Source organism: Ylistrum balloti, unplaced genomic scaffold (genome assembly GCF_031769215.1).
Source record: "Ylistrum balloti isolate Yb309-2 unplaced genomic scaffold, AGI_CSIRO_Ybal_v1 Utg370742, whole genome shotgun sequence".
Taxonomy (NCBI): domain Eukaryota; kingdom Metazoa; phylum Mollusca; class Bivalvia; order Pectinida; family Pectinidae; genus Ylistrum; species Ylistrum balloti.
The window spans coordinates 155,383-172,927 of NW_026782437.1; the positions used below are offsets into that span (position 1 = coordinate 155,383).

A 17,545-nucleotide genomic window follows, 5' to 3' on the forward strand; every position below is an offset into this window, starting at 1 on the left:
ATTTCTGCTGCTGGATTTGGACACTGAGAACTACCTTATCATGTCTAGTGAAGCCCTTGATACCTTGTTGGCCTACAAAATACCAGACATCTCTAAACTTCAGGTTCTGAAGTACATGTAAACTTGACTTTAAAAACAAGTTTCTGCTGCTGGATTTGCACATTGAGAACTACCTTTTCATGTTTGGTGAAGCCTTTGATACCATGTTGACCGACAAAATACCAGACATCTCTAAACTTCAGGTTCTGAACCATACTGCTTCCTAGCTGATTAAATAACTCCTTGGCATGTAAACTCAGTCTGCAAAATCACAAAAGAATTTCTAAATAATTAACACAAACAATTTTTAAATAATTTTGTTTGATTGCTAAATTTTCAAATATCCGAAATTTTCTCCGAGTAAAGTTTGACCACATTTGGCTGTTTATAAAAGTAGAGCAGAGTGTAACACCGAAATAAAATCTCCTATAAATTGTATGGTGAAGTGTACATAATATAAACTCATATTTCAAAATAAAATTTCCCTTGTTACATCATAACAAAAACTGATAAATGACATGCTTCATTGAAATATATTTCACGGTATATCCAAGAAAATATTAAAAAATCAGGTTTCTGTGTCAAACTTACAAATCTAGCTATTGAGTCTAAAAGTATGACATAATATTAGGAGCATAATGTATTCTATAGTAAAATAACATAAATCATATAGAGGATACTAAATCATTTCATGAAAATGTGATATTAATCAAACCCTGACATGTTAACCAATTATGTGATATTAAGTGGAAAATACTACGGTAGTGTCCTAGTATTATAGAAACAACCAAGATAGTGTAGTGATATTTTAATTGTAAAACTATAAACAAAAGGGTAGTGAAGAAATATATTTTAATTGTAAATACATAAATAAAAAATGGAAAACAGTGTATGGTGATATGGATTTGCGAGCATACCCTCTAGTAGAAAAGATATTAATTGTCATTTAGCAGTTTAAAGTCTATAGGGTATTCTACATCTGGAGAAATCTGTTCTATAAATGTATACTTACTTCCTTGAACCATCATCATTGACAACAGCTATAACTATATCATCAGGCTCAAGTTTGTCCAGGAAAAATTCTAAGTTTAGGCTATCTGTTAAAATCAAATCATAATTATTGAATTAAAATTTCTGGTACATTTTGTGTAATCATGAAATATCAAATATAGAAATGTTCAATCACTTTTCACAATTTTTTTATATCATTTTTTTCAAAAGTCGAATTAAAAATCGAAAACTGTAAAATTCATTTTTGATGATATAACAACATAACAAAATTTGATAACAAGTTATAATAATGTTGATTATACCTGTATATCAAATCCTGTCACATTGTTAGATTTCTTTTTCAAAGACAATATCAATGCAAAAATAAATTCAGAATATCAACTTGAACTAATCGGAATTATTTTTAATTGATATTTGTGACTGAAACTGAATAAAAATATCAGTTTCACCAATGAAAATTACAGAATGCCAGCATAGTGATAAAAATTCTTGCAAACATCCACAATTTTAAGTACTGGAAAACCTGCTGGCATCATAAATACATTTTAATCATAAAATAGAGTTTTACATTCAATTAGTATTCAACAAAACAAAAAAAATTAAAACATATAAAACTAGGTCTTCAAAACTACTGCTAAATGTTTGGCTTTTATGTGAAATATTTCAACTTGAGCGGATCATTGTTTCATATGAGGCTGAATGACTCCTGATGGTATCATATAACAGCAAAATACCTGATGGTATATAGGCATGCATATCTTAAATACTGGTACCAATTTTCACAAATTCTTTGAATGGAGAATGGCTCTCACTGATCATCAAGAATATGTGACTTCCCTCTTCACTGCACGCTTAATACTTACAGAAGTGGGAATTATTTTCATGCACAAAAAGTGAAGTTTTATCTTATTTCATAAAGTAGAACCATTACACAAGACACTTTTGGATTTGTACATGTGAACCATATCACCAGCAAACAAGCAGTGAAGAATCAAGCAGTGATAGCTTATCACTACTAACTATACACAGAGATGATGTACAAGATTCCTCACAATATACAGCTGTGATAAGTGAACTTCCAGAAATTTTCCTAAACTGAAGTGAAGGGTCACAAGGATACAAATTGGAGGAATATTTTTGCGTAATCGATCAGATGAAAGAACAGAAGAATTAACATGTAAGGAATGGTCTTACGTAATCAATTATCGACAAGTATGACCGCATAACAGAAATAAGTTACCATGACAACGATTATGATAAAGTACCCTATTCTAGCAATACAGATTTGTTTATATACATAATTATCATATGAGTAGACTAAATCTGTAAGTATCATTGCTCTGACCATGTCTATTAATAGGACGTCAATTTTAGCCACAATAAACAGCTGATAGACTGAAACATTCTATTCAACAACTGCTACAGTTTGTTTGTTTTGCAATCCCTTATTTTGCAAATATATTTATCTTTCAAAATATAAGAAAAGGTTAGAATCATGATGTTTTTAAACAAATGCCAAATGTCAACACATTCATGCTCATGTTAGTAAGTTGTCAGTTACATATATCTATAGGTTACCATGTTAATATTTCAGAATCACTGTATGCAAATTTCAGCTGAATCACATGTTGACAACGCTGACAAAATAACACTACTATGTTGATGCCTATATTTTACATTCATTGGCACCTATTTTCAGCTCAATGGCACAAGTGGAAAACATGTTTTTCTACATAGGGGCCATATTGGATTTTGGATCAACCGAAAAAATAAGAACGTATGAAGTAAGTTAAAGCTTAATCCCACAAGTGGAACCTGAGATGTTTAAAATAGATATTGTTCACAGAAACTTTGATTGAGCTATCATGTTACAAAATGGCCGACATATTGAATGTTTAACAAGGCTGCAAAATATTCACTTTTTGTCCGTTCTCATCCTTAACATATAACCAATTCTTAGCCCAATAGCACCAGAGATATTTGAAAAGTTTTAAATTTGAATTTCAAGATGATGGCAAAACTGGATTTTGAAATGACACGAAAATAACAACACTTATATTGGTCAAGACCTCATCATGATCATTTAAGACAAGTTACAACTAAATTCCACAGGTGGAGCTTGAGAAAATGTTTAAAATTTAAAAAGCTTATGTACGGCAGACAATGCAAGATGTTAGACAATTCATGATGGGTCAGATGACCTAATAGTTAGGATCAATCCCAGACGTAGTTGAAGAACAAATATAACTGAGAGTTTTTTTGTTAGATATTTCAGCAGAACACAAAACTATACAAAAATGAGGATTTCATTGTTGACGATGAAGGTGGGTTGAAAATCCTTGTGAAGGTAGATAACCGAGAGGTAGGTGGAGTTTGTGGATGATTGGGGTATCGAGGGATAAGGAGGGGGTAATTGAGGTAGAGAAGGGGAAAGTAGGGCATCATCTATTGTTAAATATAACATTTACCTTTGGAGTATGTGTCAAACCTGGAAATAGATTTGACCTGGAAGGACACATGGTCGATGATCACCACGTTAAATCCACGTCCTGCATCGTTGACTTGTTTGTCTACAATGCTATATCAATATCCATGGAAACAAAACATGCAGTTAGTTATACAAAAGGATACAGCCAAATTACCCTTCTATGTTAACTATCCTCCACCAAACTTCCAATTACTCATGCATGCATAACCAAGAAATTTGTATATTTCCTCTAAACATATTGCTTAAATGTAAGACACAATTTGACTACAGTACTATTTGGCTATAAAAGGAAATTCTGCTTTAAGGACCCTTTTTTATGTTTTATGTTTTATGCTATCAAAATTAATTTACAAATTTTTCAAAGTAAAAAATGATCATTGTATGTTGTTGTAATATTGACTGTAATTGTTTCTATTTACTCCTTCATACATCAAAAAAAAAAAACAAAAAAAAAACAGAGACCCTGACAAACTGGTAAGGTATATGGTAAACCTTTGATCAGTCCATACAAATTAAATGAAATGAATATTCTTGAACCTATTCAAATTATATGCAAATATGCTTGTAAATACATATAATTCAAACTTTCCGAGTCGACATTGCCTAAAACCACAACAGTCGACGACATTGCCTAAAACCACAACAGTCGACGACATTGCCTAAAACCAAAACAAAGTGTTTAAAAGCAGCAGAAAGCATTTGATTGGTAATGGTATTTTCTGAAAAAAGATATATCAGTCATGATATGATTATCTTTTGAAACAAAAGAAATCACACATTTTATTTTGTTCTTCATCATGTTAGATTTTGCATCAAATCAACCATATTAAATGTAACCCACCAAAAAGCACATGTCTACTTATGTACTGACAGAAATTAGTGTTGAACTATCAGTACGCAGAATAAGGACTGATATTTATAACTACAGATAATAATTTGTTACAAGTACTGAGTTAGTCTTGTGGTGATTATCTGATCAAAATGTCAAATACTATTGCTCTTTGACAATACACATGCTGACATACATATATATACTAATCGCTTGTAATACAGATTTACACATACAGAGCTGGGGCCTAAGTTGTGTCAGCTTGTGCGAGCACGGTGTGGTGACAAAATGTGAGAGAAATCACACTGAATCAATGCTAATTAAGTGACGTGTTTGTGTGTAATTTGGCAATTAGGTCTTCGCAAACATCCAAACCTATATTATTTGGTAATAAATGTTTGTTGCTAACAGGTGTCAGCTTACTGTAGGACATATGTGGGACATGGGCCAGTAGTAATTTGTTTATAGACAGGAATGTCTTTTGACACCTTATTAACAGTGTATGGTAAAATACTCTGAGGAATTAACCAGACTAATTAATAACTTTCAGGTTCATCAGGTGCTTCCTGCTTTTGTTTCGATAGAAATGTGGAGGTCAGTCATGGATATCTTAAAGCTTGTATGACTTTATTTGAAGGTGACCAGATATCCAGTTATAGAATTCGAACATGCTACAGATCTCCACTGTGGTGTTTAATGATAAGTTTGATATTTTCACAACAATTATGAAAGCTTTTGGCTTATACTAATTACTCTTGTTGACCCGGATGTAAGCTTGTAGGGTGTCTTACTGTGGGAAGAAACACAAGCACACGAGGGAAAATCCATAAGGATGGGCAGGTGACCCCATACCTTTCCATGTCCATTCCAAGGATCAAACCCAAGATGGCTAAGAAAAAGGCCAGTGCATCACCACTGTGCCACTCCACCACCCATATCTGAAGTGTTTCATTTACATCAGAATAGAACACTCAAAAGAAATGAACTCCTTGAAACTGATTTTAACCATTGTTTTCTCTAATGTGTTATAGCTACATGTTTGTGTTGTATGTACACGTTAACTATGAAATGTTTAATTCATTGCTACTATTTTGAATGATTTTGCTTTGATTAAGATAAAGTAAATCACAAATTATTTGTTCGCTATGTCTATCCCCAAATGAACAAATAAAGCCATTTTAACACACAATCTCTCTGCTGCAGCTGGTAGCTACCTTACAGAACAACATAAAGAGGCCCACTGAATGCTTTATTGAGCAAATGAGATCAAATGTTTTGACGAAAGACACGATAATGAGAGAACAGGTCATTCATGATCTCATTTTCCTTAGAAAAACAAAGCATCCTGGGTAAAAATCAAACCACACTCCTCAGTATTAACCTACGGTTGTAAAGTCTGATTTAACAAATTGACTTCTTTATCACATCCCCACATTTATAAAGCAAAATATGTTTAGTCAGCAACATACATATATTCCAAGATGCTGTTAATTTCTAAATCACTCTACAATTATCTGTAATACCACCTCTTATGAAAATTAATCGTAAAATAAGAATTCTTACATTTTTCCAGAAACACAAATTTTGGGAGCACTTCTATCACCATCTCCCGTGTCAACCATCACAGAGAATGTTCCATCCTCACAAGCTGACTTTAAACCACAATACATAAGGTCTCTCCCTGGTTGAATGGCTCCCATTGACTGAACAGACGGTAGAAAGTCCTCTGCGTTTCCTATAGGTCCCACTGAAAAACAAAGATCCAAATAGATAACTGTCAACTTTTCCAATACCATGTAGGTCCTACAAGTGAACAATAGACATTATAAAGACTTTGACTAGATTGCCTGCTGTTGCTTTATACTTTCCACTATGGCTTCCTTCAAAAATACAATGACATGATTCCTAACATTTAAACAAGAGGAAATTCGGGGCCAAATGTTTGTTGCTTTAACTGATCAAACCCTGCTTTACCTGCATACTGACCAACAGGATGGCCCTGCCCTACTTTCATTTTAATAAGCACAGCTTTGTTAAGAAATATTGTACCATGGACCTAGTTTCAGATATATCCACGTCCGTGATTGCACAAAGGTAAAGACTATCATAAGTCTTAACTAAAACACACAAGACAAAAAAAAGCGAAATAGTTTGTCATCTAATAGTCTTTATAGAGTATTTTTTCAAAAATGACATAGATCAGCGGATATACCTTTCCATTTTCAGAAAGAAAACAAGGCAATAAGTAGGGATGATAATCTGCTTTCAATAAACTCTCCAGGACAAGATATAGACCAGGGGAGGTAATCTGTTTCAAACATTGTCTAGAGAATGAGGCATGAAACAGGGGAAATAATCTGTTTGAACATTTTTTTTTACAGAAATACGTAAAACATATCCCTGGGAAATTATCTCTGGTGCTACCATTTCAACTTAAATAAACAATGCTCTAACCAGTACAGATAATCTCTCCATTCAACAGTTTGAAACAGACAGGGCATAAACCAGGAGAGTATGTCATTGTTGTACAAGACATAAATCAGGGGGAATTCTGTGTGGGTCTGATAGTCCCTATTGAAACAAACAAGACATAAACCAGGGGAGATTATCTGTGTTTCAAATAGTCCTACTGAAACAAAGAAGACAAAAATCAAGGGAGATTATCTGTGTTTCCGATAGTCCCTATTAAAACAAACAATATATAAACCGGGGGAGGGGGGGGGTGTTTATCTGTGTTTCGGATAGTCCCTATTGCATCAAACAAGACATAAACCAGGGGAGATAATCGGTGATTCCAATAGTCTTTATTGAAACAAAGAAGACATTAAGAACACATAGTGACATCTAGTTATAGTACTTACTTGGTAAACCAAAACATCCATGTTTTTCTATGGAAGGAGCAAAGGCACTTGCTTCCCTGGATTTATGCTAGAAATAAAACGATTGTGTTGAGATACTCATGGTAAGATTAATTACCTAACAAATGACGGTGACATACACTTCTACAGTATTACAAGGTTACATGAAATCTAAATTTGTATTCAGTATAGACAAAATATACAAGTTGACAAACAGGCTACGTCTACTATCATGTCGTAAACATCATAAATTAAACAATCTTGAAAAATACTTAGATAAGGAAGAGATAGAGCAATTACAGAAAAAAAATATTTAATTAACAAAATGATACATACAGATACATATTAAAGAAAAATTCATCAGTACAGGGTGTAACCACCAAAGTAGAATATATACTTACAAATTCTATTGCATGGCCTTGAGACAAACCCATCTGACCGATTATCATAAAGGCATCTCGGAACTGTACTTTTGAAATAAGGTTGCTGCCCAATGCAATAAAGACATTTTTCCCTTCTTCTTTCAGGCTTGAAACATGAAGTTACAAAAAACATACATCAGGATATACAGAGCTTATCAGTCAGTGAAGATAATAATACATAGTACAAAAGAAACCTATTTGTCAACATCTTTATGCTAACGCTTTGGGTTAGGGTAACTGTTTTGCTGTTAAAAAACATTTTCATTTTCTAAATTTCTTATTGTCCCAAAAGTTTATACATATCATATATACCCGATATTTGAATCTTTGAAATTAATTAAGGAGGTTATTGTCACAAAGATATATAGGTTTTGAGTTTTTATTCATCTGAATACTTACTACTCGATTTTCGTCTTTAGTGGGTTGGACAAGAAATAATTTTTCACAAAGATGATAAGTTAAAAAATTCTAAAGCAAAACATGTGTAAAGCCTTAACAGTATACTAATCGTACAAAACTTCACAACAATCAGGTAGTGTTAAATAGATTAAAAATGTCCCGTAATGGAAATACACAAAATGTTACAAAGTAATGTCAATAAAATAGACATTGTGCAAGAATATAGATGTAACAATTAATGATACCTGGGTCCGTCATTCAGGCGACTCGGGTAGCGCGGTGCACACGCAATTTTTTTATTTTCGTAGGTGTAAGGATTTTTTCCTATAAGCTTATTAAGTTTTGTTGAAAGAATTTTAATAATAATCAATTGAAATGAATATTGATAATTTCGTTTGCTATTCAATGCAAACCAGTATTTAATCACTGAAGTTGTTTTCAAATGTAAGCAAGTTGCCCGTGCTTATGAAGAACAATACATGTTTTTGTTAAATGTTAAATGGTGTGGTAATAAATCATGCGGTACCCTCTGTCGCTGTGAAAATACAGTTAATGGTTGTTGTTATTATTATCCTATTGGATAATTAAAAGGAGAATGGTATAAACATGGTTTATAAAACAGCATACAAAATATAAGTCATTTGTATGATAAATCATGATTATTAATGCATGAATTATGCAAATATTTGAACTATCCTTTGCCTTTAAGTTGACAATATTGAATTTCAGGCTAGTTAGGTGCAGTAAATGTAGTTTCAGGATAGAATATCATATCATTACATACCGGGTAGAAATTTGCTGACTGTGTAATAATAACAGTTTTACATTACGATATCTTGTGTTCTTAAAAAAATCAGTGTCGCCAACTCACCTGATTTTTTCAGGTCAACCTGATATTGGCCATAGAACATCATCAAAATGCATGATTCAGATGTGATAACTAACAATAGATTTGATTATAACATAATTTCACTTGATGAACGTTTAATGCCTCCGGCACCATTGATTTTGAAGGCTATGACCAGATATTAGTACCTGATTAGAGGTTGAAAAAAACCGCTGAAGATTATCAGTAAAAATGCAAATACCTGGTATATTGCATTCTTTAAGATGAAAAATTACAATATGTACGTAATCTGTTGACGAAGTCAGAAGCTTATAAATCTTAGGATCTGTTCAGTTATTAATTGCAAGTATGATTCTCAAGAAGTCCATGATTGATCTTCTTTAAATTTCATATGTTGATTGCCCTTGTTCCGTATTTGTGTCATCTTGATTGTTTGGACCAATCAGAAAGTAATGAAAAATAAAGCTGACAAGCAGAAGTTAATAATTAAAACAAGAGGCCCATGGGCCTTAATGGTCATCTGACATAAAATACAAGATTTCAACTTTTGAACTTGAGAAGAAGTCGAAACTGTATTTTCAAGATGGCGGCCATGTTGGATTTCGGACAAACCCGAAATTAACAAACTTTGGTCAGGATCATGTCACAATCATTTCATGTAAGTTTCAGCTCAATGAGACATGTAGAACTTGAGAAGAAGTTGAAAATGTTTATGACGGACGCCGCCGGACAAATGGCAATCGCAATAGGTCGTCAGACCCTTCGGTCAGATGACCTAATTAAGTGCTGATTGTAATCTAAACCAAATACAGCCCTCGTCTTAATTATCAAAATCTTATATACTATTTACCCAGGCTAAGGATTGTGATAGAAAATATATGTGTTGCCACAGGTAAGTATCGTGAAATTAATGTGAAGCATTGTTTTTAGTGTTAGTTCATAAATCATTCGAAATACCACAATACAATAGACATATTATCAGTCTTGGTAATATAACTAGGACTATAATATACTCTACATTCACCTAGGATTCTCCATATGGAACCTTAAATATATCATGAACATATAAATTAATAAACATTATAGCATTTTTTTCTAATTCATTTCCCTCCTCACATCCCCATCCCAACCCCCGACCCCCTTCAGTATTCTGTTTCACATTAATTCAAATCTTTTCAGTCTAGAAAATACAAGTCAAACAACAATTTTGAATGAGATTTCAAAGATATTATTATGGGTTTTCCTTTTTTATTTACCAGTTTAAGGTAACAATTTCTATAGAAGATACTCCTTCATAAGAAAAGTAGATAACAACATAAACAAGTCTGTAGAAGCTAGTCTGCAAATTTTTCCTTACTGTGAATTATTGTGCTCAGAAAGCAACTATTTGTCAGAACAATCATGTTAGAGAGATTCACAATATACTCACAGTAAACATGTTGTATTGTAGTTATCTATTTATTCAATAACACTAGAAATCAATTTTTTAATCAGATATGTAAAATATCTTACAACTTATTTTGTTTTACAATACAATTTAACTGTTATCTTCCATCAGTATGTAACCACTTATCACTGACATTACATGTCTTATTTTTCATTTTTCTTTTTTCATTCAATTTAATTTTCTCTTAATAAAATCACATTTATTTAAGATCTTTCCACTTCATACTATCTTCAGTTTTACCCAAAGTTTCATCAAAAATATTTTTGAAAGATCCATCACGATCACATCATACTTGATTTTTGTTGTTGTTATCTCCCCCTGAAATTTTCAGTATGATTTTTTTACCTCTTTTTGGACATAAAATTAAAGAATTATAAATGAATTCAATTTTCTATGTCCCATTTACCGAAAGCTGGTTTCTTAGTGTGTTTAGAGATCTTTTTCCTTTACCTATATATAGGAATTCTTTTGAACAATAAGAAATGCATCTTACTCACCCTTCTGAAATTTCATCATAGCTGACAGCCAAAACCAGTGTATTTCTTGGCACCTTCTCTCTGACATATCGAAGTAGAGGATACACTGTATGAAATGAAAACACTCTGGTTACCATTTTACCTCTGATAAACCTATGCTAGGAATCCTTGACCCCCATTCTTTACCATACACACTTATCTATATAGTGTGTGTACTTTATCTACGTGTATATATCAATAAAGTTTACATAATTTGGGAGCCAGCTTTGGTTTCACAGGCAACATTCCCGGAAATTTCCATTACATTTGAAATTCATAATGACATATACTTATTTAAAAATATTGTTGGTAATAATGCAACCCTCCTCTTATAGTTTTTGCCATTAAATTAAGAACTTGCATTTTCCTTCACACTTTTTTCCTACCAAGTTCATTCAGCTGTGACCTACAAATACATATGCTAGTGAAGACAAGATTTTTTAACAAACTTTACAACCAAACCTATGGAGTAAATACAAATTAAAAATTTTTACTTTATAAGAAAGTATAATTTCTTCTTTATACAGAAACACTTCTTTAACAGTTAATCATAATGCTTGGATATCCAATGTATTTGTATATTACATAACAGCATGGTATTCTTCAAAACAGCGATGAACTGATATATGATTTATTAAAAACTGTATATAACAGAACTACTGCATCAATTTTTCCTTATTGATATAAATGTATTTCATCAGATGTAAGATAGATCTTCAAAATTAAACTAGAAATTAGTAAATGCCAGAGAAATAGAAGTATCTGCTACGAACAAAGGTATCAATGTTTGAAGAATTTGCAGAAGTTGACAAATGAGACCTCTGACCTCTAACCTATAGCCACTTCACTTTGGACTACATGGAGCCTACACATCAAGTTTGAAAAATATTTTTCCGGTACTTATCAAGAAACAGTGCTGACAGTTGTCAAAGTCAAACATGATAGCCTGTCAGCCATTTTGTTTTCTCTGATTATACTGAAAACTGAATGGGCACGACTAGGGATTATTGGTGACATACACATTAAGTGTGAGAAATATCCACTGGTACCTCTCCTGAAAAGGCAATAAAAAACTTCTAGTGTTAAAATGCTGTTGGTACTATTGTTTTACTGATCACTCCTAAAGTAAAAAGGGCACAAACTCAGGCTAAGGGAACATACACATCAAGTTTCCGAAGTCTTCCAATCATGATCTGAAGGAAAAGTGATCAACTAATTATCAAAATGAAAGATGGCTGCCTATTGTTTCAGCAACAAGTCTCAAAATTAAATTGACACAACTAGGAGCCATGGGCTACATAAACATCAAGAAATATCCCTCAAGCAACCTTTCAAGAAATAACAATAAACTAATTTTAATGGTCAAAATCCAAGATGGCCACCTGTCAGCCATTTTATTTCACTGATCAGAATGAATTGACACAACCTGGGACAGATTGGAATTTTCTTATAATGTTTGGGAACTATTCCTCCAATACTTCTCAAACTGTCCAAATCCAAGATGGTCACTTGTTGACCTTCACTGATTAGACTCAAAATTTGCTACAACTACGAACTATTGGAAACTTACACATCAAGTTTGTGAAATAGCCTTACGGTATTTCTCAAGAAAACAAGATGAAAATTATCACTTCCTAAGATGCCTGCCTGTCAGCAAGTTTGTTTTTCTGATCTGTCCCAAATTAAAAAAGGGCACAACATGGCACTAGGAGAAACTTCCAAAGTTTGAGAATTATCTATACAACATGTACACTTCTCCAGAAATAGTGAAAACAAACTCTTGGAGTCAAAATCTAACATAGCTGCCTATCAGTCATATCATTTTTCAGGTCTTTTCCAAAATCAAACAATGCACAACTAGGAACCAAGGGGAGCTTGCGTCTGAAATTTGAAAATAATCCATCTAATACTTATCAAGAGATACTGATAACGAGAATTGTTATAGAACAGACAGAGGGGTGCCAAACCACAAGGTATGGTCATTTTTTTAATAGCCCATCTTTAATGGTGGGCTAAAATTTAGAAATGATGCCAGATGAAGTTGAAGACTGAGTATTGTTTATGTACAACAGACAGACCATGGACTGTGGACATTGGGCAATCTGGTGATAGTAGACTAATATGATGGCAAGGGTATGAAAAATACCATATTGTGTGTTGAGCTTTCCAAGCTCACTTTTTCACATTCTAAGTGCCAGCTTCACATATATACAATATACACTGTTAAACATATACTTTACAACACCAGATAAATATCACTTGTTTGCTTTTGCCTTCATCATAATATAAATTTGTTGAATTTACAAAAAAAAATATATTGAAGCTGTTTAATTAATTATATACTTACCATCAAGATATGTATCAAATGTTTGCTGGTCTTTTATTTCCAATGTATCTGCTGTAATATCAAAATAACATCATCATCACCTACATTAGACAATTGTGTAAGTTTATATATTATGTGGCATATAGTATCATTTTATGAAGTCATCATTATACAACCCTGTGCTCTTGAAATAGTTCCTTCTTCTAACAGCCAATCAGAACTTAAATTATCTTTTTTTCAGACAGTCCCTTTATCAGCCAGCCAATCAGAACTTAAATAATTCATTTTAGACAGTCAATCAGAATTATCAAATAGTCCCTTTATCAGCCAGCCAATCAGAATCAATACAGAAAAATAAATTCCCATTTCAGACAGCCATTCAGAATATAAGGAGTTTCTAATCATTTGTATGTGTTAGACATAATTATAATCAAATCTTGTTGGCTACCATGGTTACGCAGTGCATTTAATTAGTCTTCTTAATTATTATAAGTCAATGAATATTTTAAGGAAGAATCTTCAAATACCAAAAGATATTAGCATTAATAATAAAGCTTAATTTTAAACATAAGAATTCATCAATCCTATATCAGGATCATAACCAGTTGATCATTCCAGTCATCTAAAACTGTACACCTATTATGGCTGTGTACAGCTCATTTCACATACACGTTTAACATATAAACATTCAATATAAAACACTGGGTTTTTAAAAATGTTTAGAATCTCTAACATTATAACACCATGAAAACCATTAATAATTTTCATCAAGTTTTACAATATTGATATCTTACAACTGCAAACCAAACAACTGCATGGACATTAATATAAGTAAAATTTGTGATAATTATAAATAAATAAGATACTTGGAAACCTTCAATATCAATTCTTTAAATCTAACTGTAGCCCTTTCATTTGGCTGCACAATCACCAAACAGGGGCATTGTTTATTTTTCATTACAAATGAAAGATATGAATTTTTCTTCAAATTTAGCATATTAATTAGGCAAGATCAACCTTTGTAATTAATATTACTAGAATGAATACTTACGATCTATAAACACAGCATTTATACCACGGGCAGCGTTCTGAAGTTCAGGGCTGAACAGTCTGTAAATGCATCATAAAATGATTAAGGATAAAATGCACCATAAAATGATTTAGGATAAGTCTAGAGGAGAAAAGAGGAAGGAGATCTGTTTATAGAAATGTGAGGGAAGCCATTGTTGTGAAAGTAATCGCTACTAGAAAATCATGTTTTCTAATTTTATGTAGAGGGGGGGAGGGGGGAGGTTGGGGGGGCGGGGGGGGGGGTGATAAAACCCTGTATTGCTTGTGTTGATTTTTGTGGTACCTGTACATGTGGAATCTTATCAACTTATCAATAGACTTACACCCTGCCATTGAAACAGACTGTAGGTGCAACATTCATTCCTGTTCCTGTCTTTATCATGAATGAGGCTTGACCAACAGGACATCGGACGCCACAAGGAGCATCTGTTGAAGAAAATTCTATTTCAGTGCTGATGGATGTTTTTGATTTATAGTAAGATAAGGTCTAAACCTTTACATCCTGATGCAATATTACAGGTTAGTCTTTAAATTTTCAGTAAGACTGCAAACCAATCTGTCTAAATAAGTCTGATATATATCTACATCTTATATCAATTATCAAATAAATACATCTTTATTTCATAATAAGAAGTGTTCAAATTCCAAAACAAACTAATTAAAAGTTAAATCTTTTAAGATGATTTAACAGATTACCTGTGCTATTTTTTGACAACATATTGCCGTCCCACACCTGTCTCACACCTGTAATTATAATGAGGAAGACAAATATATGTGACATATATAAGAATTAGTATTATGAAAAATCTATGTTCAGATCTTTATTCTTGATAGTGCCAAATGTCAACCAACCTGATTGAAATTAAAGTACAAATGTACCCGAGTGCAGTAGTCATACTAACTTTCCAAAAGAAACAACCTATCTCTTCCCAAGGGAGCTAACTTAGTCCATCCTAAGTTGAGTAAAATTAGAACATTTCATATTCTGCCTCTATGATTTAATAAATCAATTACTTGAGTCAGATTTACTTTATCAACATCATTAATTTACCTCGGTTTAGTAACATTGCATGACCTCTCAGAGATAATACTGTATATACATGAACATATACCTACTACTTGAATAAAGTAAGATTGACCTTCAGCTAGGGCAATATTGACCTACTTTTATTGTATTTGAGTAGCAATATCCAAAACAGGAAGTCATATTGATCTTTCTGTAGTGTGATATATATGGTATATTCCATAAAAGGGATCAGTTGAATGTGGATTGAGAACTTCAATAATGGTTTGATAAACCTTGAATAACTGCTTCAAAAATAAGTCTTTTCTATAGCAGTACTTGATTTTTCTTCTCTGAACAATACTAGAAACAAAATTAAATAATGATAACAATCCTTACGACACGATGTTATATATGTATACACTATCCCTAAAAACAAATCTCTTTTTTCGTGGCAGTATATTGTGTACTGGAGAAGACAACAACAGTGTGTTCTATAGCCCAGTTCTGAAGAGAACTATCTTCAGTATGTACCATCATTACCAATGACAGTTAGGACTACTTACATCTGTCTCGATCTAGGATGTCAACTTACCATTGTTGAGAACAGGAGATCTGTAGTAATACAATGTCATACACAGCATAACAAGAATGGTGCACAGGATGAGTTTTCTGTAACCTGCAAAATTAGGGAAATAAATATGTTAAGGAGACACGTGCATTACTAAAAACAGATTCAAGTCTGTAGTGTACTGATGAGAATACCATAAGAATATGTAATTGTCACATTACGTTTGTAAGAAAGACACACAAGTGAAGAGCACATTTTTACATTTCACAAATTTAGAATTATATATAAAGCCAAATAATGATTTTTCTGTACTGCTGATATGTCTTTCAAGTTTGATGTCATGCTAATAAGGAACTAAAATGTTGAAGCCTAGAAGCTAACAGAGGAAAATCCAAAATGGTCCAAATGACAAATGCAAGCATGTGTGTATATTCTGAACTGTGCCACTATTGGAATGTATCAGAATTACAGTATATCAATTACGTAATATATTCTGCTACAGACGGATATATGTCCCCAACTTTTCATATTATTTTGCTTACCTCCAAATCTCCGTATGGTGCTACGCCTCACTTTTCTGTATATATACATCATGTCTGACGTTTTGAGCAGATAACCATATGCATCCCTCTTATTTTCTCATATGTCACTTGTTTCTGAATAAACAAATATGTACCAGTCAGTCTATAAAAGTAATGATAGAAATTAATCGGACAGACTGAATAACAACTAGAATAACATAATTCAATTTTATAAATACAATCAATCTCAAAGCATATCGCAATGAGAGATAACACTACATTGTGTTCATTTTTAAAAAGTTACGAAGATTGTTGACTAACATCCCTAACATCAATATATAGAAAAGTATCACAGTTTGTCAAGACATTATTCCAAAGTGTAAACTTCATGACCAACAGAAAATATCTTTTGGTATTTGGCTACCACCCGGTAAGTGTATGCCTTTCTTTGTTTTTCTTTTAAACTTTTACAACAATCTAAAACAAGTATTTCCAACTTATATGCTTGGTGTCCTAGACTTGAACGCGCTAGGGGTCTTACTGCAAGGGAAAACCAGTAAACCCTGATGAAAACACATATAGTCGGATAGGTTACTCCTACCCTTTCCCCGCCATCTGTTCGGAGAATCAAACCATGGATGTCTCGATGAAAGGCAAGTATGTTACCTGTTACCCGACCATTCTTTGCCACACCAATCCATCCCCCTGGGCTTTTATGTAGGGCAAAAGATCTCATTAAACATGTAGAGTGGTAGCTAAGGAACATAGAAATGTCTTATCAGCCACACAGAGGATCCAACAACGGTTTTAAAGTATTGGTACAGATATGAAGTATTCTACCCAAAAGAGCCTTGCCCGAATAACTACATGTATATATTCATGTATAAATTTATACCTATTATTTTATGTCTACGCCGTTATTACAGTAACTGTAGATAGGTGATATACACGTCAATTCCTTGGTCCTGTATTGTACATGTTGAGCGGTAAACAGGAGTAGTATGGTGAACCTGCTCTCATCAAATACACACATGATGAAAGTCACCACAATGTTTTGATTTTATTATTCATATGTAGTGAAACTAACTTTGTATATCAATGCAATTTTTATTGTAATGGTAATGAAAGCCTGGACAGTCCCTGCATTGCAAATAACAGTTGCGATATCAGTGACTTAAAATACCAATAACTTTTTAAT

General features: G+C 32.8%; 1 protein-coding gene across 1 annotated transcript in view; it reads right to left on the reverse strand.

The window, feature by feature from the left end:
* Positions 1–16,417, reverse strand: part of LOC132557989 (protein O-linked-mannose beta-1,2-N-acetylglucosaminyltransferase 1-like) — a 41,637-nt gene extending 25,220 nt beyond the window's left edge. Inside the window, exons 1-13 of the mRNA XM_060222519.1 lie at positions 16,369–16,417; positions 15,851–15,934; positions 14,949–14,996; positions 14,576–14,678; positions 14,233–14,291; positions 13,203–13,253; positions 10,838–10,922; positions 7,627–7,753; positions 7,229–7,295; positions 5,931–6,114; positions 3,519–3,628; positions 1,052–1,136; positions 174–300 (exon numbers count right to left, since the gene is read on the reverse strand). Coding sequence (XP_060078502.1) covers positions 174–300; positions 1,052–1,136; positions 3,519–3,628; positions 5,931–6,114; positions 7,229–7,295; positions 7,627–7,753; positions 10,838–10,922; positions 13,203–13,253; positions 14,233–14,291; positions 14,576–14,678; positions 14,949–14,996; positions 15,851–15,934; positions 16,369–16,417 — 1,179 coding nt within the window. The remainder of the gene's footprint in view (positions 1–173; positions 301–1,051; positions 1,137–3,518; positions 3,629–5,930; positions 6,115–7,228; positions 7,296–7,626; positions 7,754–10,837; positions 10,923–13,202; positions 13,254–14,232; positions 14,292–14,575; positions 14,679–14,948; positions 14,997–15,850; positions 15,935–16,368) is intronic.
* Positions 16,418–17,545: the final 1,128 nt, after the last annotated feature.